The sequence below is a fragment of the Agelaius tricolor genome, unplaced genomic scaffold, assembly GCF_023055355.1.
Source record: "Agelaius tricolor isolate 1412-34295 unplaced genomic scaffold, bAgeTri1.0.p SCAF_9, whole genome shotgun sequence".
Lineage (NCBI taxonomy): Eukaryota > Metazoa > Chordata > Aves > Passeriformes > Icteridae > Agelaius > Agelaius tricolor.
Genome location: NW_027269269.1, coordinates 24,537,326 through 24,563,480, shown reverse-complemented (window position 1 = coordinate 24,563,480; position 26,155 = coordinate 24,537,326). Strand labels below are relative to the sequence as shown.

The window sequence follows — 26,155 nt, the reverse complement described above, 5'->3', positions numbered from 1 at the left end:
CTTGAAGAGCAGAATTATGCATCACAACACATTTCCAGTTTTCAGAGTTGTTAGGTCTCTGTTAAGCTCATCCTTTTTACTTACTTCCAGGTCCTTTCTGACAATTTCAATAAACCCCCACACTTCTAGGCAGTAGTCATGGATGGAAAAACAAGGCAGGAGGTGGGGGGAGAAATTGGAATAGATAAGGACAAAGATGAATCAGTCAGGGAGATTACTTGCATGAGTGTGAAGCTGGAGTGAGTGGAGTTGGTAAGACAGAGCTAGAGGCCTGGTAACAGTAGTATTTGGCATTTACAAAAATGATAAAATTCTACCATAAGAAAAAGGTAAAAGTTCAAATGGGATGAGAAAAGCAGAGGTTATCATTCTTCTGCGGGACTGAATGTGGGCACAGAAAAGCAGTGAGTTGTTGTTCAGAGAATAAAGTGCTAAGAATTTGCCTTGTGACTGTGGAAGCTGTGGCTCTTCAAGCAGCAGCAAGGTGAACTAGAGCTTGTGCTTCCGAGAGCGATGTGATGGTGTGGGAAGTCCGTGGGGGAGGACAGGTGCCAATGAAAGCAGAGGATGGTGCACTAACGGGTTGGGACAGACGTGGTGGGGTTGAATTCTCACAGCACTGTCTCCTTCTGGCACACAGATGCGCTACACAAGGCGGGTCTCAGTCTGGCCAGTGGCTTTCGTTGGGGGGCTGCGATATGAATCCCCAAAAGTGAGCCCAGCAGGGAAGGTGGTGGGCTGGAAAACCGTCTTTGACCCTAATCGTCCCTTTGCTATTGACATGGCCGGATTTGCTATCAGCATCAAGTTGATTTTGGAGAAGCCTCATGCCAGTTTCAAGCTGGAGGGAGTTAAAGGAGGGTACCAGGAAACAAGTCTGCTGAAGGATTTAGTGACTATGGACGGGCTGGAGCCCAAAGCAGCTAACTGCACAAAGGTGAGTAGTAGAAGAAATCTCAAAGATACAGTCTCCTTGCTGGGTCCTGGCTGCTTTTACAGCCTCCTGCCACACTCTCTCACCTTCCATTGTTCCTTCCCTGTGCTGGCACATGTCAGTGCCAAATGATGCTGGGACAGACAGATGGACAAAGCCTGCTAAATTCTTCACAGACGTGAAGCTCAGAGAGAGCTAAGGAGCAATGCTAGGTATGCTTCATTAATAAAGAAGTTCAGATGTACAATTTGTGCCCAGATTGCTTCTCCAAAGTCCAGGAGGATTGGCAGAGGGTTGAGTCTGTAATTTTGCTCTAGAATGATCCCTCTTCGTCACTTTTTCATGTGCCCATAAAGTGTCTCCCAGGATCAACCCCTTTCAATCACATACTTCAAACAGCTCTGAGCCTCACTTTTCTGAGGATCCCACCCAATGGGTGAAGTATTTTCATAGTTTCCCTGCTATTCAGAATGCCCTGAACTCTTTGTGCTTCCCTCTAGGTGTTGGTCTGGCACACAAGAACTGAGAGGCCCACTCTGGTTAATGAAGGCAAGCGTGGGTTTACAGACCCCAGAGTAGAGGTGTAAGCAGAGAGCCTGCTCCAGGGTGTGAGTATCTTTGTCTTTACTGTTTTTAGCAAGGCAAATAATCTGTACCTGATTCCTTATTTCTGCTATTATTTCCTCAAAGACTGCATATATGACTGCTCTGGTAATTCTCCATGCCACCCTTTGGACAAGAAGTAGATTCTCATCTTTACCCATGTATGTTCTGCATTTCTTGCTCATTCAAGCCTCCTTGCAGACCATATGGGAGTTTTGCTGGCCAGAGAGAAAAGAAGCAGCAGAATCCCCCAGTTTAACTCAGTATTAATGACAAGCCAAATTCTTGCCCCTGGACTCTTTCATCCAGCTGTAAACTCCCTTTGTGTGGGAGTTGTCCTACAGCATGGAATGAGATCACACTGCTGCAGGCAACCTTTTGTTCCACCAGCCCTGCCACCTGTGCAGTGCTTCATGCATCCCCCTTCAGCTTTTATCCTGCATTTCATGCATCCCCCTTCAGCTTTTATCCTGCATGAACAGCTGGGGTGTGGGTGCAGCAGGGAAAGGCTGATGGAATGCTTAGAGCACCTCAGAACAGGAACCAGCAAAGCACAACCTACACAGACTCTCTCAGTTTGAGGTGCTGGGTACCAATGCTCCCAGAGCTAGCTGAGGAGAAATACTGAATGCACTAGGAATGCCTTTGCAGTTCACAGAGCAGGGTTCAGCAGCAGGATGGGGAATTATGGCAACCACCATGGGTGAGGCAGGAATGGATCAGAGATAACTGATATGTTCTTAGAAAGAGAATGATGATGAAGAAGTGTCCAGATGCCATGCCCTCTGATCTCAATGGGAGATTCCTGCCCCAAAAGTCCAAAAAGAATAAAAGTATCCCAATTTTGAAGTACCCAGCTTTTTCTGAAATCAGTCATAACTGTGTCAGGACACAGGATGCTGAATGATTTAGTCCTACTTTGGAAGATATTCCAGGAGTGCTTTTAGTTTTGACCCCAATGTACACCTCAGCTCAGCTCTACCGGTGGAAATAAAACTGACAGCTTTTATATAGGCAGTCATGAGTATTTCAACTCCTGCACTGATCTCTGTGTGCATCACTAGAAGCTGCACTCAGCATTGCCACAGTACCTCATCATCTCTGAGTGACACCACACAAATAGTGCAAAGCAATCCCAGTGCCTGCACACCCAGCAGCAGATGGAAGGGACTGGAGTCAGTTATCTAAACACAGACACCTGGTGCCACCGTAGGGACCCTGGGGTAGCCTACCTGTCCCTCCTACAGGGCACAAACCCTGTATCATTTCTGACAGCTTTTTATTAATATTATAGATATCCTAGAAACCCATAAATTATGCCTATGCTTAGGCAGAAGCTCCTCTTTTCACCAGTGCTTTTGTGAGATCCACTACAAAAGGCTCATTTTGCACACTCACCCGTGCTGAGTCTGCAGTTGCCTATGATTGCCCAAACTCATCTCATAAGGACTCACAGTCCAGTTAACTGCTCTGCAGGAATCACTTACTTTATACAGGGTGAGCAGGCCTATAAAAACTCAGATGGATTAGATCCTCCTTGCCTACTTGCCAGAGGAGAGGCTGCTCCACTGGAGATGCACAGTGCAGATGTAATGTTTCACAAATGTGCCATTTTTGGATGGGCTCTTTTGTCCTCGCCTCTCTCCCTGGCCAAACACTCCGCCATCCTCCATAAGAGATGTAATGCACCAGCTATGGAGTCTCATGAGAATGGCTTCCCATGAGTGATTTGTTATGGCAAAGGAAAGCAACCAGCCTACAAGGTCAAGACACTGCCACTGATTCACCAGCAGGACTTGCACCTTAATCCAAGCCATCCTCTCCAATGGTTTCAATCAGATTGTTGGCTGGATCAACTCTGCAGATTTTTAAGGATCTTTGTACTTGCATTAGCAGTCACTTTGACCACAATCCTTCTGCACCACTGCCTGTCATGTGGGGCAGCTGCTCTGACACATCAGGTTGGCAGGTGGCATCTACTCCAGGAGACACATGCAAGGTAAATTGCTTGACTATCAATAGCAATCAAGCAAAATCTTTAGATTGCATCTCTTAAAATTTTAAATTGAGATCTCTGCTGAAGGCTTCAGTGTATTGGAAGTTCATACTATCAAGGCGACTGAGCTTCAGAACATTGATAGACATGATCTAGATAAGCCAGTGCTGAGAACAAAAAGAGGCAAAATTGCTCCCCTGAGGATCTTCTGTTCTTAGACACAATAGGAAGAATGTTTCCATCTTTCCCTCCTGGCAATTAGTCCTCCTTGAGGATCAGATCAAGCCAGTTAAGTCCAAGACCTCCCAGAGCCCTCCTTCCCTTTAAATCCTACAGATGTGAGTCAGGCAGTCATTGCTTGGTGTGGGATTTGGTACTCCCCTAATCTCTAATTGGACCACTTGCATGGCTGCTTGCCACAGAGCACCAAAGCTATCACAGCATACATCCCTGCTGACTGTATTGAAACACCTTTGAAACACAGGCTTTGCCTTCTGAGAACAGGAGATGAAGATTAATTTCACCTCATATTTTTCTTTCTTAAAGTCCTGAAAACTATCACGGAAGACTGGTCTTATAAAAACTACCTGTTCTTATTGCTAATTTTTATTCACAGGCATCCAAAAGAGAGGAGTGTGCTTAGGTTAGCACAGGACTCCTGCTATTGTGAAATTTGGAAAGAGAGAAGGTTCATCTGCATTTCACAGCTTCCAGACAGACTGAATAGATCCTCAGATCTCATCCTCCTACTCTTTCTTTAAAAAAATTATCAGAGAAGTTAAAATAATGCCTTTAAGTACAGACAAAAAAATCTGTCAGAAACTTTCTCTAATTTGTAAATAAAATCTCCCAGCTAAGACTCTAGTGCAGAGAGAGAATCCCTGCAGCTCTTCAGCCATATCCCAGCCCAAAGCCATGCACAGTTCAGGAGGAACCTGTTCACTGATGCCTGCAAGGTGTTTGCCTGAGCCAGGGGGGATAGCCATGTTGTATTTACACCTTCTTACCTCACCTTGTGTTTGTTTTGACAGAGGCAGAGAGCTGTGATTGTTCCCGAAGTTCATCAGCAACCATAGCAACTGTGCACCCTGCCTGTCCTGCCCAGCACTCTGTTCCACTGCTGGAGGATGACAAACACCCCAAATGTCACCACTCCAAACAGCTCCCATTGCCCAAAGAGGTGTAATAAGGAGGGACAGAGCTGAGGTGATGCCCTGAGATCCTCCCCACCTAGGAGAGGAGTGCTTCCCTTCCCCACTGGGCCCTGTACTTTTAACCATTTCTTTAAACTTACTAGATGTGATCTTCATTCTCCACTGTGCCAGCACAGAGGCTGAAATCCAGGATGGGTGCAGGTGCCTCCAAAGGTCTCTCCTGGCATCTTGCAAAACCTTAGCTTCAGTACAGTAACTGTGAACTGCAGTAGTTCAAGGACAGGAGTTGTCACTAAAGCACAAACATGGACTTGTTGGCCTGAGGCTGGTATGCTCTCAAAACAGCTTTAAAGCAAAGCTGGCATGAGAGTCTCTCCCTCTGAGGGATGCACTCTGATATGTACACAGATCAGCCTTCAGTGTTGGAGAGGAACCTGTGCTGACCTCATTTGGGGTTTGGGAGCTCAGAAGGGATGTGGTGCCTATCCCTCAGCTCAGATCTTGAACTGTCCCTGCTTAAGGTTGTTTTGGAAAACTCCATCTGAGATCCCCAGGCACAGACACCTCTGGCAGAAGTTCCTCTCCTGCACTGGGAGTGGCAGGTACTGTATGTCAGAGGCCATGCCTCCATGTGCTGCTGCAGAGAGCAGAAAGCAGGGGCAAAGATGGGTGGACTTGAATGTGTTCAAGGCCTGGAAGCCTGCTGCAGCACCATCAGGTGCTTCAGGAGCCTCAAATCATGTGCATGGACTTGCTTCCTGGACCTCCAGAGAGGAAGACAACTCTCTGAGAGGGAGGTGGGTGAGAAGTGCTCAGAGAAGAGGAACCCTCAGCCTGCACTCATCTGCTATGAGAACATCAAGGAATGTGGAGACATCATCGGAAAGCCTATCTTGAGCACATACATGACAACTGAAATAACAAATGTGGCAAGGTCTTCCAGCTGAACTTTGAAAGGAGTGTGTGGTGCTGTGAAGAGAGAGGAGTGTCATGTGGAAGGGTTTCCCTTTGCCTCAATAAAACAGGAAGACAGCCAGGTGGGAGGCAGCCTACAAAACAGGAGGTGCAAATGAGGACCGAAGGAAGGATGCACTGGATTAAAAGCACAAGTGTTGGTACCATATGTGTGCGTGGGTAGTAGTGTCGCTGTGACTTTTCCAGGAAAACTCCCTGAATGACCCAGAAACCCCTCTGAGCAGATCTTTAAATCCTTCTTCACTCAGGCCATGAGAAACAAGGCTTAAGGCATTCAAAACACATCAAGGATTTCACAGCTGGGAGAAAGTTATAAGCAACTGAGTCATCCCTTGCCCAAGGAATTCAGGGCTAGCAGGAAACTTATTTATTTGTTGATTTATTTATACTAGAATTCTTCTCTGCCTATTCCTTGTTTAGGAAAAAAACTTTGGTTTTTAGCTTAGGTCACATGACATATTCATGAAGAAAGAGTATTTACCCCCTTGCCTCAGAACAGTGGAGCTTGGTGTTCACTGATGAATGTCATATGTTCTGTGCTCCCTGGGGTTTCTTTACAATGGTATCTTAAACTGGCAATATAATCAGAAACTCAGCAAGGGGGGCAGTACAGCAGAGGAAATCACAGTTCTTTTATGCAACAAATGTGGGTGGCACTAAGTTTCTGGCTCTCAAGCAATCCCACTGAGGTAAAAACATGAGCAAAGGACTGCCTCACTCAGCAGATAGTCCCCATGGGCTCTCAGGAAGCCTCCATGAAAGGGGCTCTTTGAAGGGTATCTGAGAGAGGGAGTTGGTCCATATTCCCTGAGTGGAGAAAGCAGCCATGCATCCAGCTATAGGAGGGGACCAAAGTATGGGAGAGGCACAGGGGATGAGATGCCTCCTTTCAGAGAGAGAGACAGGAGAAATCAAATAATAGGCAACAACTACAGAAATGGAGACTGCATTTATTGAGGCTAAGGCCAGGGCCTGTCTGGATAAACTCACCAGAATGCAAGGCCATTCTGCCAGCTGTCTCAGTATGAAGGAAATATTGAATGGGGTGAGAAAGCAATGTATTCTCTGGACTGTAGAAAGGTCCTTACAGAGCTTACTGGCACCTGATAGCATGAAGGAAGTCCAGCATCCACAGAATGCTTTTCATTCTGCATTTGTCAGAGCTTTTTGTCCTGCCCTCTGCAGAAGGTAGCAGGGCATGCACTCCAGTGAGCTTCACCAGCCCACCCTGCCAGAGGCAGGTGGGCTCAGTGCTTCTAGCCAGCATTAACCCAAGATTAGGTCCCCTTCTTTGTGGTTTCAATGAATGAGCAAGAGCAAGGGAATAAAGGAGTTGATTTATGATCCTCCATTTTCTCCTCTGAGATGGGCCAAGTTTCTGCCCGTATGAACAGGAGGAGATGTGGTGATTAATTCTCTGGCCTTTAACCTCACACAGGTCCTACATAGGGTTTAGGCACTGACAGTGAGTGTCTGTAGCAAGGATCTATTCCCATTGCAACAGATCCCACCACACACATATTTTTAGAGAGCTGTTCTCTCTACATCCTTACAAGAAAGTAAAATTACTTTGTCTGTATGTACTACACTGTCAGATCAGTCTTGGTCAGAGTCAGCTCTCAAGACCAGCCCTATTGCACCACCTCCATTCTTGCCCCAGCCTGGCCCTGTGGAGCAAACCTTCTGTGAATCAAGAAGTTCTGTCAGTCACTACATTGTGCAGAACCAAAACCTCATCTGGACAGCTGGCATTCCAGGCTAGCAGACAGATGGACCTATTCAGCACAAAGACTATGTTCCCTGTAGAGCAGCCTGAGGATAGCAAGGACTGCTGCTGGCCAAGGTGTATCAGCTAAGGGTGGGTGAGTAACAGGCACCACAAGATAAGATGGTTGTTTGCCAGCAGAGTGGGGTGGGAGAGCCCAGGACAGAAGCAGCTGTCAGGGTTACAGGCTTCAGGGGAAGTGAGTGCAGTAAGGAGGGAAAGCTGCAGATCAAGCCTGAGGTATTTAAACAAGAGAAGGCATCCCAGTGCCTGGTTTTTACTAGCATCTTAGTACCTGATATTCATGTTCTCTGAGACTCATCCAACTCACCAACCAATGAATATTACTAACCTTTCCTGTTGCAGAAAATACTATTGATGAACAAAAGAGAATGTCGAGAAAGTACTTTTTAATGGTTATTTATTTATATTGAATGGTACTAGAGCATTATTAAATATGATGTGAATAGTATGATATTGCATTGTTTTGTCTGCAGCCTAAGTCCTTACTCCTTTTCCAGGAAAACACAGCAGAATTTATAATGGGAAAAATATCTATTTAAAGTGTTCTCATTTCAAGGCCACTCATTTCACTCTTCCTCTGACCTAAATGTTACAAGTGAAAGTCAAGCAAAAACATTTCAGGTCCCTGAGACTGCTGCCTGCATTATGGAGATAAAGGAAATAGGAGACAGGAGAAAATAGGCTAAACTCCAGAGTCTCATGGCATCTCTAGCAGTCATTTTGGGCATGGTGTCCATCCCAAATGCGATTGCTCTGTAAAGGTGCTGACCATGACTCAGAATTGAGTGATGGTCAAAACATAGGGCAGGCAGTCAGTTCTCCATCCCAAGGGGAAGGGTGCCTATTAGTGAAATGTCTGTTTGACAGAAGCCCACTGTTGGCTCTTCCACAAGCCTAGGAGAAGCTTGGATATCCAGGTTCTGTTTCGAAAGCTCTCACTAATTTGCTGTATCACTGGTTCAAGGTATATGACATCAGCTATCTGGGTTTTTTAACAGCAGGGCATCCACCTCTCAGAAACATGGAAGCATTTTTAAAACTCTTCTGAGGAAGCCTTGCTGAAAATTTAGCATACTAGAGACCAAGCCAGATTCATACCTATGTAATAAAAAAAATAACATTCACAAAAGTGTTGCTAGAAGAACAATGTGAAGTTTACAAGCCAAGGTCCTGCAAAAGGCTGAGAAAAAACTGCTGTGGCAAAAGTACTTGAAACATGCACCTCACTAGGAAACACAGTGTCATGGTTTAAAACCACCTCACTCCCCAAAAATGAGGGATGGCTCTGCTTGGCTGAAAGCATCCACCTGTAGAAGGACTAATGCTACCTCCCTCTTGCCTTAATGGAAACCCTGGGGACTGAGAGGGCACTGGATAATGCATTGACCAGCACTGTATGAGCACCCAGCCTGGTATCAACCACTCTGCTACACCAGCTGCTCCTCCCCTCCTCAGGCCCTGCATTTTCAAGGCAAAGCTTCCCAAAGCCACTTTGCTGCACTTTCAGTGGGGATCTAGTGCAGCCCCCAGGAGACAGGGCATGGAGGAGAAAGGGAGAGAAAAAGAGCAAGCAAGAATGAATCTCATTAAACAGAGTGAGGCATCCCTCTCAGTCTCTCATCATGTTCAGGCCTGATTGGAAGTGCAACTGCACTTGGAGGGAGGGAAAGCCCCCTCCCTTGGGACAATCCAGAGGCTCTTGCACAAACTTAATTTCAAGCTCCATTGAAGATGGTGTTTGGTTTGGTTTGGGTGTTTTTTGGTTTGTTTTTTTGTTGGTTTTTTGTTGTTGTTGTTGTTGTTGGTTTGTTTGTTTGTTTGTTTGTTTTGGGCATTTTGTTTTGTGGGGTTTTTTTCTTTGGTTGGGGTTTTTTTGATTGGTTGGTTGGTTTTTTTAATGCATTCAACCTAATTTCCCAGGGAGCTGTGTGAAAATGAGAAAGGCAGACCTTTGACTGTGAATCCAGACCAGTGCCTGGTTCTTACAGATCCAGTCTCATATTGTTTTCCTCCATCACTGCCCTCAATAAATCTCTGCACAAAGGTTGCTAAAATTCCTCCCACCTCCCTTTCACACTTCAGTGGAGACAGTTACAAGATTTTTTTTTTGCATTTAAGCAATCCAATTCATTTTTAATTCAAAACACACCCCAGTTTCCACAGCTCTGTTTAAAACAGGAGCACTGTGACCTTGAAAAGGCTCAGACCTGCTGGCACCATGAAGTTTCTGACCAGTACTTTGCTCTTCCTGGCTTGCTTGCTTTCTGGTGAGGAAAAGCCTCGTGATTGGGTTTATGATCCACTCATTCCAGTGCTCATGGTTGAAGCGGAAGGAGAGGAACTGTATTTGGTTTGGAAGGCTCCTGAGGGAGACACACCTGGAGATTCAGCTCTCCGAGCCCACACAGAAACACATTCCGGCTGGCTCCTCTGCAGACAGCTGATCTGCCTAGCTGTGTTTAGTTTTCCAGTCTGGAGAACAAATATGCACACAGGTGAAAATACAGATTAGGTTCCATCTGACCTCATTCTTCTGCCCAAGAACTGGCACAGGGTGGCAATTTTTACAACTAAGCCCTGACTGCAAGGAAATTGCAGAGCCACTGAATTGGGGGAGCTCTAATGGTCCAGCTGCTCCCCTCTCTAAGAGAGAGGGAGGCACACATGCTTTGTCCAAATTCTTCCTCCATTGACATTTCCTACTGTGACCCAAGGAGGGATTGAGAAACATAAAGCACTACTGGCCCTGAAACAATTGCCATCTGCAGCCCCAGGTCATACCATGAAAATCTTGATTCCTTTCTTTGTTTCTCAGCTGATGCAGAGATTAATTCTTTCCTGTCCTTGGCATTGTACTTGCTGGAACTATCAGCAGAACAGCGAGTGTTGCTTTGTTTTATGGAGGGGAAGGCAAGCAGGGTGGGTTGCTGTCATTGTAGAGGGAATGGCACAAGAAGAATGCAAACAGTAGATGTAGGTGTACAAAAAAGCAACCTTGTGGCAGCAGCATTGCGTGGATTTCAGTAAACCAAGACTTTGCCCGGGGAAAAGAAAAGTTCTCTACATTTTTTATTTAAAAACCCAATTAAGTTAAAATTAAATGTGAAATTATGACAATTTGCATCCAGGCCTTAAGCAATCCGCTTTAATTGAATAATGGCCTGTTCTGCTCAGGAGAATGACTGAGATCAAGTTTCCCATAGATGTGTCTCATACATCTCAGTCCAACTCTAAAGCCAGAGTACTTCCAACTCCTCATAAAAGTGATATCACTCTCTCCCCCATCTTCTTGCTATGCCATCCCATTTGGAAGGCAAACAGCAGCACACAGAATCACAGAACAGGTGAGACTGGAAGGGACCACTGGTGACCATCTGGTCCAACCCTCTCGCTCAAGCAGGGTCCCTAGAGTACGTTCCTCAGGACTGTGTCCAGACAGCTTTAGAATCTCTCCCAGGAAAGAGGTTGGCAGTCTGTCTGGGCAGCCTGTCCAGTGCTCAGTGCTGTGCCTGGTCTGGGCCAGCACTCATGGGCTGGGCTGCTGGGCCAGTGGCCATGCCTTGGAGCGGGATGCGGAACTCAGGGAGCCTGATGCTGAGCTCATGGAGCCTGCTCCCCCTCACAGATTTCCTTCTAATCTTCTCCCCACTGCAAACACGGCTAACGCCAACTCTTCTTTGAAGCCGTGTAGGAATTTAATGTCTGTAAAATGTCTTTTCCTCTCCTGCATTTAATCAAAAGCAGGCACAAAAAATGACTGACAGCACAATATAAGCCCCATCTTTTTTTTTTTTTTTTTTTATCAGCCAGAGAAGAGAGAGGCATAAAAGCTGAAATTTTTCAGGGCAGCATGGCCAAGGGAGGAGGCCTCTCGCAGCGGCCAGGTTGCTGTGATCCCTTTAGGCACTGGCTGAGATGTATCCATTCCACAGAATCACCAAATCAAATCAGTTTAGAAAAGACTTCTGAGTCTTTTCTATAGTCCAGCCTATGACCGAACACGACCATGGCAACTAGCCCATGGCACTGAGGGCCACGCCCGGTCTTTCCTTACACACCTCCAGGGACGGAGACTCCACCACCTCCCTGGGCAGTCAATTGCAATGTCTAAATTTCCATTCATCTCTCCCTGACCAGTGTAATAGCCAACTTAAAGTGGAGACAGTAGTCGGGTTTTCACGGACGAGAGGACACGGGGGGCAGTTCAGCAGCCACCCCATCCTTCTCCCTCCTCGCCCACAGCGGCGGTCGCTGAGGGAGGGGGAGATGACTACATCTCCCAGCATGCCGGGCGGCAGCACCGCCCACCCACCCGCCCTCCCTTCCCCGCCGTGCATTCTGGGAGCTGTAGTCTCGCCGGAAGGCGGGCGGGGGAGGGCGGGCGCTACGCCTGTGCCACAGCGAGCCCGTGCCGCTGCCCCGGGGCTCCGAGCGGGCTGGCTCTGGCTCGGCCGGCTCCTCCCTTCCTCCAGCCCACCGGGCTCAGCTCGCACCGGGAAGGGGAGGTCTGGCTCTCGGCGGCCTGATGAAGCCCAGCTAGGGGAGCACGCTGTCGCCTCAGAAAGTTGGAGGAGAAGAAGGAGGGGGAGGAGGAGGTCTGCACAGCGATGTAGCCCAGAGCGTGGAACGGCAGCCCCTGGAAGGCACTTCAGCTCCTCACCGCCCTGATCCTGGAGCATGGGCTAAAAACTATGTTCCTCTCCCGTATGGAAAATCATTGTTTCCTGCTGTTTGTGTTTGTCTTCCAAGCAATATTTATCCTGATCCTCTACCGAGGCGGACCTTCGCGTGTGTTCCGCGGGTTTGCAGAGTCGCCTCAGGTGGTGGTGGATTACTCGAAGCCCCACGATGTGTACACAAACCTCAGCTTGTTCACCCGGGCTCCCAATGAAGACACCATGCCCTACTGCTCAGCGCAGTCCCCAGTCCTGGGTAGGTATGAACCTCGAAAAACCATGGAAAGGTGGTTTGAAAGAACCTCCTTCATAAGCCTGAACGTGTCATAAATGTAAGTTGTATCTTCTTCAAACTTTGAAACAGGTGGGCTGATGTACTTACACTGACAAAATTCTCTCCTCTTAACAACTTGTGTTGTTTTTATTGCTTATGCAAGGAAAAGTATTTTACTGGCTTACAAATTTCCAATACTGAGAATTTGGTTACACAGATGTCAAGATTGTAGAGCAAGAGTGAAAACAGTGCATGGTGATAATATCAAGTTAGTAATGCTTTTTTGGTTTTTTTTCTTGGCAGTCTGTGTAAAATGACCCAACAGTTCAGAAACTGCATAATATTGACCTCTGACTTTAACTCCTGGATTCTTTGTCTTAGCCTTATATCAAATCTGTAGTTCAATATAAATTGATTAAGTTGACTTCAAATCAGCTTAAGGAGGATGTATGAGGATGGCACCTTGCTCTTCATGGTGATCTTCTAGTCTATGACTGTTACACATCCTTTAGGCTTAGAAACTTCTGTGTTAGACTTAAAAGTCTGGTCAGAGGTTAATTTGTATTCACAGTAGGGCCAAACCAGAGCTGATCTAAGAAGCAGCATTCATCCAGTTGTTGCAGTACTAAAGCAGTTGAGAAATTTTAAGTCAGTACAAAGTGAAACCAGGTGTATAAAGCGGATGTGTTTCTAGTAGAGTGGTGGTGCTGCTCAGGCAATAGTGAATCCCTTTGACTCAGCCAGCCATGAATGGATTCAGTTCCATCAGCATGCACTTAGAGCTGGTTTGGGGCCATCACCTTCTTAGAGTACTGTGTAGTAAGTTACTCTTGTCAGGTTTGTCCATAGTGCACAGGCTTCTGCATGTCTAAATGTTGTCTACACCTAGCCCCTAGCCTTGGACTGCTGTTCTAGGAAAGCTGATCACTGCACATGGAGCCCATTAGGAGCAAATGATTGGCCGTGGTTCACGTGGAAGTTCTGTGGGAAGCCATTGCTCTTGTGTCAAGTTGCTTACTTAGGTTGGGGAGCTCTGCTGGGACCCTTTGGATGAGCCTGCTCAGGCTGCAATCTTTGTAATGATGCTTGCTCTGCTCTTTTGAGATGTTTCCTTCCTTCCTCTGTTGCTTGCAGTTAAATTAAGTACACAGTATGTATGATAGCTTTGGGTGTGTGTTTCAGCATTTCCCTCAGAAATAGCTCTACTAACTCCTGAAATCCTGGTAGCACAGAGCCTTTTTGCACAGGTGCTGGGTGTCATGGTCTCAGTGCACTGCAGCCCATTCAGTTCTGGGAAGCTACAATTCCTTGTTTCAGGCTGAATTGTTTTATTTGAAAAAGCACAGCAGAAACATGACTGCACCTAACTTGTGTCCGCTACTGATGAAAATCCTCTCTCCTAAGAGTCAAATGAGACAGCTTTAGTGTCAAAAACAAAGAACCAAACAATTCTGTAGCTTGTCTGCAAACCATCAGATAAGTAAAAGTAGTGACGTATATGGAGGAGGCGGATGCAGAGTAAAATTACTCTAATCTGTGCTCTTAGAGCTGGGAAATCTTTGTAAGAACTCCTTTTCTGCCCGTCACTGAGAGTGCTGAGAAGAGGGGATGGTCCTGCAGGCGGTACTTCAGAGCTAAAATGGAAACATGATGTTAGTCACAGACAGAAACAACAGCAAGTTTTCTGGGAGAAAAAAAAAAGCCAACCATGAGGCAAAGTAACTGTGTAAGTTTTGCTGTATAAAAATACTGAGCTGAGCATATGAACCATCGTTGAAGTGAAACACAAGTAATTTGGAGCACTGATACAAATTCAGCTTAAGGTCTCTGCTACTGCTTAACTTTTACTCAGCGGTATTTCCCTGTAAATATAGGATGTAAATTATTCCTTCTATCACTGCATGCCAGCCTCTTCTGGGTGTTTTGCTTTTTTCTTAGCTGAGAAGCATGCTATTTTGTGAGGGAGTTGTCCCTTGTTTTATACGTGATGGAGCATATGAATTGAGATATAAATACTTTATAAATGTCTTGAATAGTTGTTGCCATCATCTCTCATGAGACTGATGCTTCTTGGAAGCATTATATTGCAGAGAGCAATGCCTTTTAATATTAATTTCATAAACTCTATTAAATGAGATTTCAAATCAATTCTTGAGGACTCAGCCTCCTGCTCAGAGCTGGTAATAAGTCACTGTGCCCACTCTAAAGTGTGTTAAAGTACCTGGAAGGATTCCAAATGGCTTAAATGGTTTCTGCATCAGGGCTTTTATGAAGTGCAGCACTTCTTCCATTTATATATGTAGTAGATCATTTTGATAACTATTTGAATGTTGATCAGCTTGCAGCTCATCTGTCTATTTCCTGTCTCCTGAATCTGCAGCAACTTGCTTCTTCCAGGGCTGTGAAGAAAGAATTAAAGTGTAATTGCTAATCATCTCTGCCTTAGAGGAATTAGACTCCTGCTGACTAGTGATGCTTTTAAGTACCTAGTGGTGTCCACTGAACGTTTTGTGACCAACAACTTGAAAAGCATTGCAGGTATTCAGTGTCTTCACTAATATAGTGAATAAATTACTTGAGTTCCCTCAGAGGTTAAAGTTTCTACACAAATAATCCATTGCCTGTTTCTTCCTCTTCTATTTTTAGAAAAAGTGAAGTGCTTATATGCCAGGGTTATACTTTGTTAAACATAACTAAATAGCTTTTAAATTCAAAATCTGACTTTCTCACATTGCATGCAAGATGTCTTGCTTCGGTTCATCTTTTCCTCTCATGAGGAAAAAGTTTGGTGCTGGAAGATTTGTCTTTATTGTATTATTTCTGGTTTGGTTTAAAGGGGTACTTTCCTTCATACATGGTACATGCTGAACAAGTTGGTTTGGCCCTCAAGGACTTTAATAGTTGAAAGTTCTGTCTGTAAGTTTGCTGGTTATAATTTGCTCATGCTGTGGAAGGATTTTTTCCAAGCCCTTCTTATAGTAGTTACTGCCTTTCACTCCCATCTGTCATAACCTTTTCATGAGCAGGACCATCTGTTGTATTAAGTAGCTCCTGCTATGTTTTCTAATGCTGCCAGAGTTTCTTCTCTTGGATTGAAAGAGAAATAAAAAAGTGCTAACACTGAGATTTATTTTCAGGTGCCATTGAGGCAGCCTTGTATTCTATCATTAGCAACTGATGCTTAAATGAAAGCTGTTGGTCTAATTTTTTATTTCTTTTCCCATGTGCTGGTAGAATTACAGAAATATGACTCTGGTAATGTTATGTGTGGTGCTGCAGTATCTGAGTGCAGCATTCACCCATGCTACTGTTCCTGTTTGTTCATCTTGTGTAAGTTCTGGTTATTCTGATTGGGCTTGGTAATGACAGCTGCAAACTCTGATTTCAGAGGTCCTGGAGTTACTTTCATAAGGTGGGATAGATATGGTCAAAGTCAATAGGATTCCTCATAGGTAAATATGTTGCCCAGGGAGTGAAGCAAGCAGAGAGTGTGCTGTCAGTGGCACCAGCTGACAGCACAGGGATTTGTGAGACCTAACTGTACACTGAAGTTTCATATTTATTAAACACCCTCTGTGTGATGGTGCAGGCACAGAAACATCTTTGGAACCATGGAAAAATTTGCCATGGAAAAATTGCTTGGACACTTCGGAGTGTTGATTCTGTGCCCTGCCTCAACAGGGATCCTGTGCTTCCTAGTATGTGTAAGATAGTTTTTTCCTCCTTTTCCAAGGCTGTGCTTTGGCAGTTTTATTTATCCCTCTTTGGTCCAGCATGCAAGTGCTCTGTTCACATTTGGGATTTAATTGGATTAGATTGCATTAGCCTTTTGTTAGTTGGACGGCAGGGAGACATGAGAGCCAGGATGTAGCTTGTAGCCAAGGAGTGTAGGGCAGCCAGAGGTTTTGGGGATGTAAGTCACACTGAATTTTTTTTCCTTCCCTTGGCATATTCCAGATTGAGTTTCTGAGCTCATTTGTTTGATGTGTGGAGCCAGGCAGCATAGGAGAACACAATATCTTGAAAACCCTGGAAAATGCAAATGTTACACTCCTGAATGGTATGCTTGGGTATGGAAGGAGAGAACAGGAGTGAAGCTGTTCACAGTATCCTACTCATACCCTTACATCCAAATTAAGATCTCATTTTTTCTGGAATTTAAAGATTGTTGCTGCAGAATCTTACTCTGCAATACAAAGTCCCAATTGTTTTATAGAAAACAAAACCCTGCCTTTGTGGGAGAATAAAAGGGGTTAATTCCCCTTCTTATTTTTCTTTAGAGCAATAATCTATAGTTGAAATCCCTGAATATAATACTTCTTTAGCAAGCTCCACTTGTCATCAAATCAGTGGTTAATGGTGCCTTAGGTTGAAAGATCTGATAATCAGCAAGTGCATTAATCTAAACAGCAACATAAACTACAGGTTGATAACATTGTTGGACTGAAATGTGGGAGTCTTAACAGTGGAAAGGGAAACTGCATGCACAGAGGTAGGAAATACATCATGAAATGTTCACTGGAGATGTGACCTAGGTTCATAGCCCACACAATGATTCTCTGAAGAACCACTCTTCTGTTTTGGGTACAAATATATGGCAATGTACTCTGCTTTCCTGCTGCGGGTAATGCAGTGAAAATCAAATTCTCCAGTATTTTAAATAGTTGGAGAAGGACTGAAAAGTGATGTTTAAGAGTCAGCTATTGCAAAATCTTGCTGACAAGCAAAAGTCAGGCTTTCTTTTTAAAAACAAACCAACAAACAGAAACCAATGAACAAAACCCACGCAGCAGGATTCTGACCAGACATTTTTGACAGCATGAGAAATGGGATCAGTGGCTCTTCAGACTGACCTTCAGGAAATACCATTTGTGTGTTCCTTGAGGAAGGAGAGGAGACACTTAGCAAATACAGGTTTGCCCATCAGAAATGTCAGGTGTACCAACTTCCTCATAGTAGCAGTGTTCCCTGGTTCAGAATGGACACTTAGAATTTTATGGCAAATTTAGTCCTTAAGTCTTGTTACTGCTCTAAAAATCCTGCAACCAACCAAAACCAATGAATCAACCAAACTCCAAAACCCCAAACCCCCAAAACCAGTGGAGGGATGTTGCTTCTTTCTGTGTTAGTTAAACAGGATGTGGGTGTGGGCAGGCTCAATTTTTTGTTTGTTTTTGTTAGAATTGTAGCACAGATTTGAATATAGGATGGACTGAAAGGAGCATATGCTGGACTCACTTGCTTATTTAGTCTTAAAACACACCTGTACCTTCTCCTGCTCAAATGAAAGTTCCTAAACACCAGGCTTAAATATTTGCTTTCTCTCTCTCATGCTTCATTATCAGAAGGTTTTTGAGAGAATTATTTATTTCAGTGTTTAAGAGGGAGTCTCACTTAGAAGGTACTGAAAACCTGATTTAGGATAGCCATAGTGTTAATTATCAGCTTGGAAAGAAAAGAAAATTTTGTTTATAGCTATTAAAAAAAAAAAAACCACCACCAACTACAAACTTGCCTTGCAGACTTTTGGTGAAAAAAAAACATTTTGCCTTTGGTAACATGGCCTGCAAAGAATTTTTTAATAGAACTGTCATTTGAAATTGCCAGCTTCTAATTATGATTTGGGTGAAAGTTTTTTCCTAGTTCATTTAAACATTGGATGGTAATCTTGTTCTGCATCTGTGTATTATTTTCTTAAAAGTTCACAGTTGTAGAAAACCATTAAGACACACTGATTTGTGTATAAATACAAGTCTTCTGCTACTTCTGGAAGTTTTTCTCAGTACCCAGGAGGACAGGCATTTAGACAATTGTAGAATTTGTTTATTTATATTGTAACAATGAGGTTTGTGTTAAAATGGGTATTGACACTTTATATGGATTCTTTTTCACTTATGACTTGTCAGGATTTTTCCATCTGAAGAATTCATGTAAAAATGCAGATTTTTTTTAATTAGGCAAAAACTCTTGAAGATATCCAGTATATTTTGTATTTTAAAATGAGGTGCTGAGTAGAACAACAACCATGTATAGTTTCTTTTGCTATCCTGTGCCTGTTCCTGAAAATATAACATCTTTCTTCTTTCTCAGTTCTGTCATCTGCTTCTCCCAGATTTTGAAGTACTGCCTGCTTATCAAAGTGTATAAAATGAAATAATATAGCAAATTCAGCTATTGTGGCATGTGATTGTAACATCAAATTGAACTTGAAATGCTTTTAAAGGTAGAGCTGACATTTTCTAAAGCATTTCTATTCATCCAGGCTTCAAACTGTTTCTCCCCTGACCTGCTGAATATCCACTTGCACATCTTTGTCCTTGAATCTCTTCAGAAAGAGGCTTAAAGAAATTTTCCAAGTGGGTAGCAAAAGCAGATGTGTCTGTTCATCTTGAATAATTTTCTACGCTGTTTCTTTCAGTGAATCCATTTACTCAAGGATCTCATCTAAGCAACACAAGGCTGTAGTAGCAGGCAGTCCCAGGGAGAAGCAGCTGTGCAGCAGCCCAGTGAGACTTGCTGGCCGTGCCAGGGCTCGGGGTGCCTGGCAGGTAGTTTGTCCTGCTGGTGCTGAGCTGGCCAGCAGGCAGCAGTGAAATTTATCACAGAGCCACATCTGCATGGGTCTTGTTAACTCTTCTCTGGTGGGGCTGCTGTCTGAAGGAGCAAACATGGCTGGATGGTCTGAAAAAAGGTGGAGAAACATCACTGATCTTACTTACTCTTTTTCTGTCTCTCCTTACAGTTGGTCCATTAACCATCACCTTCAAGGTGCTCCCTAGTGAAAGGATGATCATAAAAAGAAATCCTTTTGTTCAGTCTGGTGGCCACTACAAGCCACCTCACTGCTTTGCCCGCTACAAATCCGCCATCCTCGTGGCCTACAGGAACCAGGAGAAGTGCCTCCACCATCTTCTCTACTACATCCATCCCTTCCTGCAGCGCCAGCAGCTCAGCTACACTATCTACCTGATCCAACAGGTAACTCCAAGTCAGATCTGCCTGCTGGGAAGCTCAGCTACACCACTTAAGGGCTGGGTTCTGAAGAAGAAATGTGACTCTTCTGATGTGGAAATACTGTTTTATGCATGGGCTGAGAGGAGGTGAGATAGCTGTCCTGCCTCCATGACTGCTAATGATTGAAATACTGTACCACTTTTAATTGGTTCTGTTGTGGTTTTGGTTTTTTTTTCCTGGGGGTATAAATTTGTCACTAAGTGGTTGTGCTGGTTTGAAAGTAAACCAGCGGGAGTAATGAACCCCCAGACAATCACCTTGAGAAAGATTTCAGATTGGAATTACAACTTAATAGAAAGATTACAATAAATACATTAATACAAAAACATTGGCTTAAAGTGACAGCCTGTCCCCCTGTTGGTCAGGATGGTGGTCACAGCCTGATTAAGTGATGGCTGCAGTGTTGAAAACGGTGGTCCTGTAGAAGGTCTGTTCCTCCTCTGGTTCCCTCGAGCAGTGATGGTGTCCCAAATCCCCAAATTGAGATTCTATGTGGTCAGGTTCAGGTGGTACCTCCCAGGGCAGGGACTTTCACAATGGAATGATATAGTCCTATGAGGGACAGAATATTTTTGGAGTCCTTGGTGGTTGTTGCCAGGTGTTCTGCTGGTTCCATTGAGTTCATGATGGCCCCTTAGCAGAGACCCTTCAGGATGGCTGCTTCACCAGCAGGTGAAGGTACCACAGCTGAGTGTGAAGAGAAAGAAACACTATCCTGCTTCACAGGGCTGCCTCTTTTTCCCTTGTGTAACACCCAGCTGTAGCCTGAGGGGTGACTGTGCACTGGGCAGCTGCTGCAAACAACCCTTCTTTAAGAGTTTGTCCAAAAATGATGTAGAGGAAAGTAGAATACAGTTTGGTTACACCCCACAGTAGCACTTTCCTTTTGTAACCCAGGACAGTTGTAACTTTTGTTTTCCTCTTTTTGAGATTTGCATGTGGTTTGTCTGTAGCTTCAGTGTGACTACTAAGCAAAACGTGGAGACTGAATGCTGAAGTGGAGCTGGATATTTTTAGTCTGTGTCAAATACATACATGTGGCTTGGCAGGGTAGTCTGTGCAGGTCTAGCAGCATTTTGTACCTGACATGGACTGGTGTTGCAAAAGATCAGTGGCAAGGGAGCAAGTTTTGGATTCATCAGTTAAAACCAATAGTTTACTGGGAGGGCAAAGAAGCTTTTTTGTTTGACCAAGATCTTTTTCTGATTTGTAAGTTTTAGTAAACAGTAGTCAGGGCAAAAGTGTTGCTGTACAAATGTTTACCTGAGGATTGGCTTATGGATGGATCTCTTGAAAGGTGGCAAGAGTGCAAGGCCCCTGACACAGCAAAGCTGACAATTGCTAAGAATGTTGTGAAGAGGGTGGGTGACATTTTCAAAGCTGGAAGCATGGAATTTGCAGCCAGTATTGATTCATTCATTTGAATAAGGCTTTTTGGCTAAAATAAATTTTAACTGAGCTATCTAACAACATCTGTGTGGTTTTGGTGAAGAAATGTAGGTTTTCTTTTCCAGGTAGGGACTGGTTCATTTAACCGAGCAAAGCTGCTTAATGTTGGTGTCCGGGAAGCCATGAAGGATGAAGAGTGGGACTGCCTTGTCCTGCATGATATTGACCTGGTGCCTGAGAATGATTATAACCTGTACATTTGTGATGAATATTATCCCAAGCACATGGCCAGTGCCATGGATAAGTTTCAGTACACGTAAGTGCCTCCATTTGCTTTCTGTGGATATATTCCAGTTGGTTCAATTCCTGTTAGAAAGTATGGGTGGGAACAGTGAAAGACACAACCTTTATGAGGTTTTCTGTGTGTTAGTTTTGCAGCAGTTACTTCCTAGAAAAGGATATTTTTGACCCAAGCGTGCAGTCTTGAATGTTTCCTTGCCTGTAGTTCCCTGTTCCACAGTTAGCTCAGCTTGGCAAATGACTGGCAGGTTTCTGTTTGACTTTCCTTCAAGAAAAGAAATGTAAGATGGGAATATTGGATCAGGTGGAATATGATGTGGTAGGATACAGGTACTTTAAACTCATCCAAGATAGAGTTTTGAAACCAGCTTTACTTTGGTCAGTTTTGGGGGGAGGTCTTGGGAAACAATGAGGGGAATGGAACATGATGGGAATTACACTGGGTTTACTGTTTTGGGGTTTGGCATTGTCATGAGAGTGCCTGCAAGTATGCAATTAATGTATGTGTGACTTGGATCACACTGTTAGTTGTGGAGGACAGGCATTAGCCTTCAATAGTGAACTCTGGTTTTTGGTGGCTGAGTTTTTTAGGAGGTTTTTTTGGAGGGTGGTGTTTGTTTGCCTGTTTGTTTTCTCTTTTAGTCTGCCATACAAGTCCTTTTTTGGGGGCGTGTCTGCTCTGACTCCAGAACATTACATGAAGATGAATGGGTTTCCCAACACCTACTGGGGCGATGGTGGTGAAAATGATGACATTGCTACAAGGTACCAATGCACAGGACAGGCTTGAAATGGATCTCAGCTGGCAAGTGAAGCACAGCAGCACCCTAGGAAAGGAACCAACAACATTGTTCCTTAATGTGCTTGCAGTACCATTATAATCCCAAATGCTGTTGGTATTGGGAATGCTTAATGTCAGAAAACGGCCAGAACCTATGAATCCAATTACTTTGTGCTGGGAAAATGAAGCTTTCTCATTTCTGGGGAGCAGAATGTTATTTCACATCCTTGTGCCTTCAGTGCAAGGGGTTATAACCACTTGTAGCTGACAAGTGCCTCCACTGATGTTCACAGCCCCAAGGGAGGGAAGGAATCTGCAAGCTTGAGGAATAAGAAGGTGCTCAGCTAATTCTCAGACAGCTGGGAATTTAAGTTGAGTGCATTTAGGCTGCTCCAAGTGTTACCTAATCACTGATACCTGGGATTAAGGAGCACAAGGAATTCTATCTTTTGTCTGCAGTGCTGGGTGATGGAGGAGCCTGTGTACCAGTGTGAGTCAGTGACAGCAAGAGTTGATGGTTTTTCTTGTACTTTGGTTGCCATGGCAGCAGCATTCTATAGATGAGTTTAGTTCCAGGTGCTCTGCCTAATGTGAATTCAAGTACAGAATCATGGCTGCAGCTTCTTTATTCAGCTTTGGAATTGCACTGTGCACCTTTATGATCCAGCACTGAGGCAGACTCATGGGGAGTTTATAAAACTAAACTGACCATGGAAGCCTTTGTTATTTTTGTCTTGTATAACGTGACAAGTTACAGGGTTGTTTTTTTTTTTCAAAGCAGTATTCATCTGGGAATTGAAAGCCAAATTTTCTGATATAGAATTCCTCCTTTGCCTTTCAAAGAAAGCCAACTAAAAGGTTGTATGGTTGTTTAGAGAGTCAGCATTTATGAAAGGAATAGAATGCCTGGAAAATAGATCTTTATATCAAGTACTACAATGCTGGGTCTATACAGCAGATGCTTAGGCATCTAATTTGGTTTTTGGTAGCCAGGGTAGAGTCATGCCAGTTATGCATAGGAGTGCACTCCTTTGAAGAGAATCCTGGAAGGCAAGTGAATTATATAGCTCCCAGAATAGCCCTTTCTGGAAGGGAATTAGAGCCTGTGTTTTCAGAGAAAACTTACACTAATGATTAGCAATGTTTTGGCCCAGAGATTCATGGGTGCTCTGGACAATGCCTGTTAATGATTTATTCACATTCTGAAGTCTCAGCCTGAAGAAGTTAGGAATGAACTGGCTGTTCTTCAGTGACCAGCTGGGATCTGGATTTTGGGAGGTGCTCAAGCACTTCTTACCATGTAGCAAAAAAATTAATGAATCTTTTTTTTGACATTTCAATGTCCAGCTTTAAAAAATTCTTTGCAAAGATGATTTTTTTTCTGGGATATTGCTTATTAAAAAGCAGAGTTAATGAAAAAAACTGCCAGCTGCTACTCATGGTCGCCAGACTGCAGTGCTCTCTAATACAAGTTGTAGCAAATACCAGAAGAAAACGCTATTCTAATTGGAGCCACTCATGTGTTAACATTTTCAACTACAGGAAAGTCTCTTGGACTCTTCTTAACAGTAAATGAATGTATTAACAATTCAGTTTTAGTCTTATTTGCAATGCAAAAAAATGTAACAGCAAAGCTAGTTTAGTGTTCTTGCTTTTTTGTCTCTTTATGGTTGAATGTACCATAAGCTTATGTTCAGAAAACAAGAAACTGTCTAAAACTCCATGTGAAATAATGGAACTATAACACTGTCAGTGAAGTGTAATAGTCATCTGATGGCTCTAGCCTAACAAATATTTTCAATTCTGTAGCCTTTCAGCTTCATAACATTCCTGCTGTATCAGATCCCAGTGGAACGCAGTCAAATGCTGCAAACATGCCAGTTAGATAACCTCAACTGAGCAAACATTCATTCTTACATTCACAGGAATTTTCTCTGCCTAAGGGCTGTCCTGTGATAACAGAGGTTTGGTAGCCCTAGAACTATTGAAGGCACTTTTTTTTTTGCAAAGTAACATAGGTGCTATCAGCAGTGGGCTGTGAGTTGCTTGAAAGTCACCCAAAATGCTGGGCTTAGAAGCTCTGTTCTGGAATTCTGAGCCTTCAGTTCATCTTCTCTTATCTAACTGTACTGCAGCTGAGTTTACATATGTTTGTCTGGTGCCTGGGTTTATCCCTAATCTTTTATGAACCAGTCTGATCAGGCCATCTGAATGAATGGCACTTCTCGAAGAACAGAGAGGCTTAATCTGGTTTTGAAACTGAGGACTGGCTTCCTTTCAGAAACTGCAAGTTTGAGGTCTTTTTTTTTTCTTTTCCCTTAAAGTTTAGGTGATGGACCTCTAGGCAGCAAAAGCTTCGCTCTTAGCAGGAAGTGGAATAATGCTCATTGTCAGACTCAGGGGAACTGTTCTTGAATGCTCTGTATGTTGTAGTTCATTCCCTGCTTGCTCTAATCCCCTTGTGCCCTGTCAAAGTGCACTGCAGCTGGGAGCTTTCTAGCCCAAGCCTGGCCTATAGCCCGCTAGAGAAGGTCATGTGGCCTGTGCTGCTTCTGCACTTTGTTTTTATTGCATTAGCACTGAAAATCATCTCTGACCATAACCCTGGAAGTGGCACCTCTATGCCCAAGCAAACACTTTTGTACGTTGTTTTACAGGATTCACTTGGCAGGAATGAAAATAGTCCGGACATCCCCTCACCTGGGCCGCTACCGAGTGATGGACTACAATGAAGAGACAGAGATCCCAGATCCTTGGAGGAGGTACCTGGTGGGGCTGGGGGCTACTCTGGGCCTTGGGGCAGCTTGGCTCTTGCTGTCATCTTCCCCAGCACTGGCTACATATGCCTCATGTCACTGCTGCTTTTTCTGCTTTAGGAAGGCTATTTAAAAGCAGCCCCCAATCCGTTTCAACTGAATCATTCAGCTCCTGTCTTCACATTTGAAGGGTTTCTCCTAGTTTCCTGCCTTTTCTTCCTATTGTGAAGGACACATGCCAGCTAGGAAGCTAACACATAGATTTAAACATTAAATTATACAGGGAGTAAAACTTAAAGAAAAAAATATGGCCTGTCTTATAAATCGGGAGATTTCAGTTTAAAGGGGCACTGTGTTACAAGTTCCCAATATTAAAAGCTTGCTGTTCAGTCTGTGTGGAGTTACAACGTGCCATTAAAATAGTGGAAAGCAATATTCTAGTTTGAAGACATGAGAAAGGTGCTATGAGAGACTTTATCAAAGACTGTTTTATATAGAAGAGCTGGAGGAGGGTGTTGGGTCAAGTGTGGTGGAGGCTTCTCATACCGGCAGTGCAGATCTCTCTGTATCATCTCAAAACTCAGGTTTCCATAACAACCCTGTCAAAAACCTACCTACAGCAGCCTGTGTACACCGTGGCTGCAAACTTCTGCCTTGCACTCCCAGGTCTCTCTAAGCTGCTGACAGCTTCTTGGTTTTCGGAGACTCTGCCACCTCGCTGGTCTCCCTCTCTGATCAGGATCCAGTTCCAGTTGTCATCCTTCTTTGGAATACTCAGTGTGAACTCACTCTAATCTGTTCAGTCTGTATTGTGGGAAGAATTGGCTCAGGGCTTTTTTGCCCTCTGGAAGATTCTTTCTTCTGCAGCTTCAGCTGCAAATGTTACCTTCTTTCTTCTAACTGCAGGTCTTCTTCCTCCCTCAGGCCTCCTTCCCAACACAACACCAGAAAAACATGGAAAGCTGACGGAATGAATACATTACAGTTCAGGCTCCTTTCCAGGACCAAGCATCCTCTTTATACCAAGATCACTGTGGACATTGGATATGTTCCCCCATTTTCTTAAGAGACTGAAAACAAAAGGAGAGGTTGGGTGCCAGAGGGGCATTCAGCCAATCTCTCCCATTTTCCTGTGGCAACTGCCCCACATGAGATTAACCCTTTTGCCTTCCACTTTTCTTCAAACTGTTTCAGATTTAGAAGAGGCTCCAGAAACAGGATATGACAGCTACTAAACAGTAAGTGGCTTACTGTAAAAATAGTCCAAGTCACTGTAAAACTGACTCCTGAGCCATGTCTGTGACAGTAAGCCAATCCAAGCTTTCTGGAACCTTTGTTCAGTAGCTGGATAGCTCTGTCCTGCTGTGTACTTAAGTGTTAATTGGGATGCAAGCCATTCTGTCAGATTGGCCTCTGACGGGTTGTATTTTGAGAAGGTGTTGAAGCCATTTACAGTTCTATAAATATCTTTTGTGAATTTGAGTAAAATAAATGGAGTTATGTGTTTGGCTTAA

At 44.0% G+C, this 26,155-nt stretch overlaps 2 protein-coding genes across 4 annotated transcripts in view; both read left to right on the top strand.

The window, feature by feature from the left end:
• The window catches only part of LOC139592914 (galactosylgalactosylxylosylprotein 3-beta-glucuronosyltransferase 1-like), a 28,554-nt gene extending 20,655 nt beyond the window's left edge, over nt 1-7,899 (top strand). For all 3 annotated transcript variants that reach the window (XM_071433313.1, XM_071433312.1, XM_071433311.1), the window contains exons 4-6: nt 641-937; nt 1,435-1,542; nt 4,565-7,899. In XM_071433313.1, the coding sequence (XP_071289414.1) occupies nt 641-937; nt 1,435-1,521 (384 nt within the window). In that variant the 3' untranslated portion in view covers nt 1,522-1,542; nt 4,565-7,899. The remainder of the gene's footprint in view (nt 1-640; nt 938-1,434; nt 1,543-4,564) is intronic.
• A 154-nt stretch (nt 7,900-8,053) lies between these two features.
• On the top strand, nt 8,054-26,155 carry LOC139592913 (beta-1,4-galactosyltransferase 3-like). The gene is made up of 6 exons (XM_071433310.1): nt 8,054-12,383; nt 19,144-19,379; nt 20,930-21,120; nt 21,747-21,869; nt 24,543-24,647; nt 25,566-26,155. Exons 1-6 carry the CDS (start codon nt 12,143-12,145, stop codon nt 25,705-25,707), a joined length of 1,038 nt encoding a protein of 345 aa, XP_071289411.1. The 5' UTR covers nt 8,054-12,142; the 3' UTR covers nt 25,708-26,155.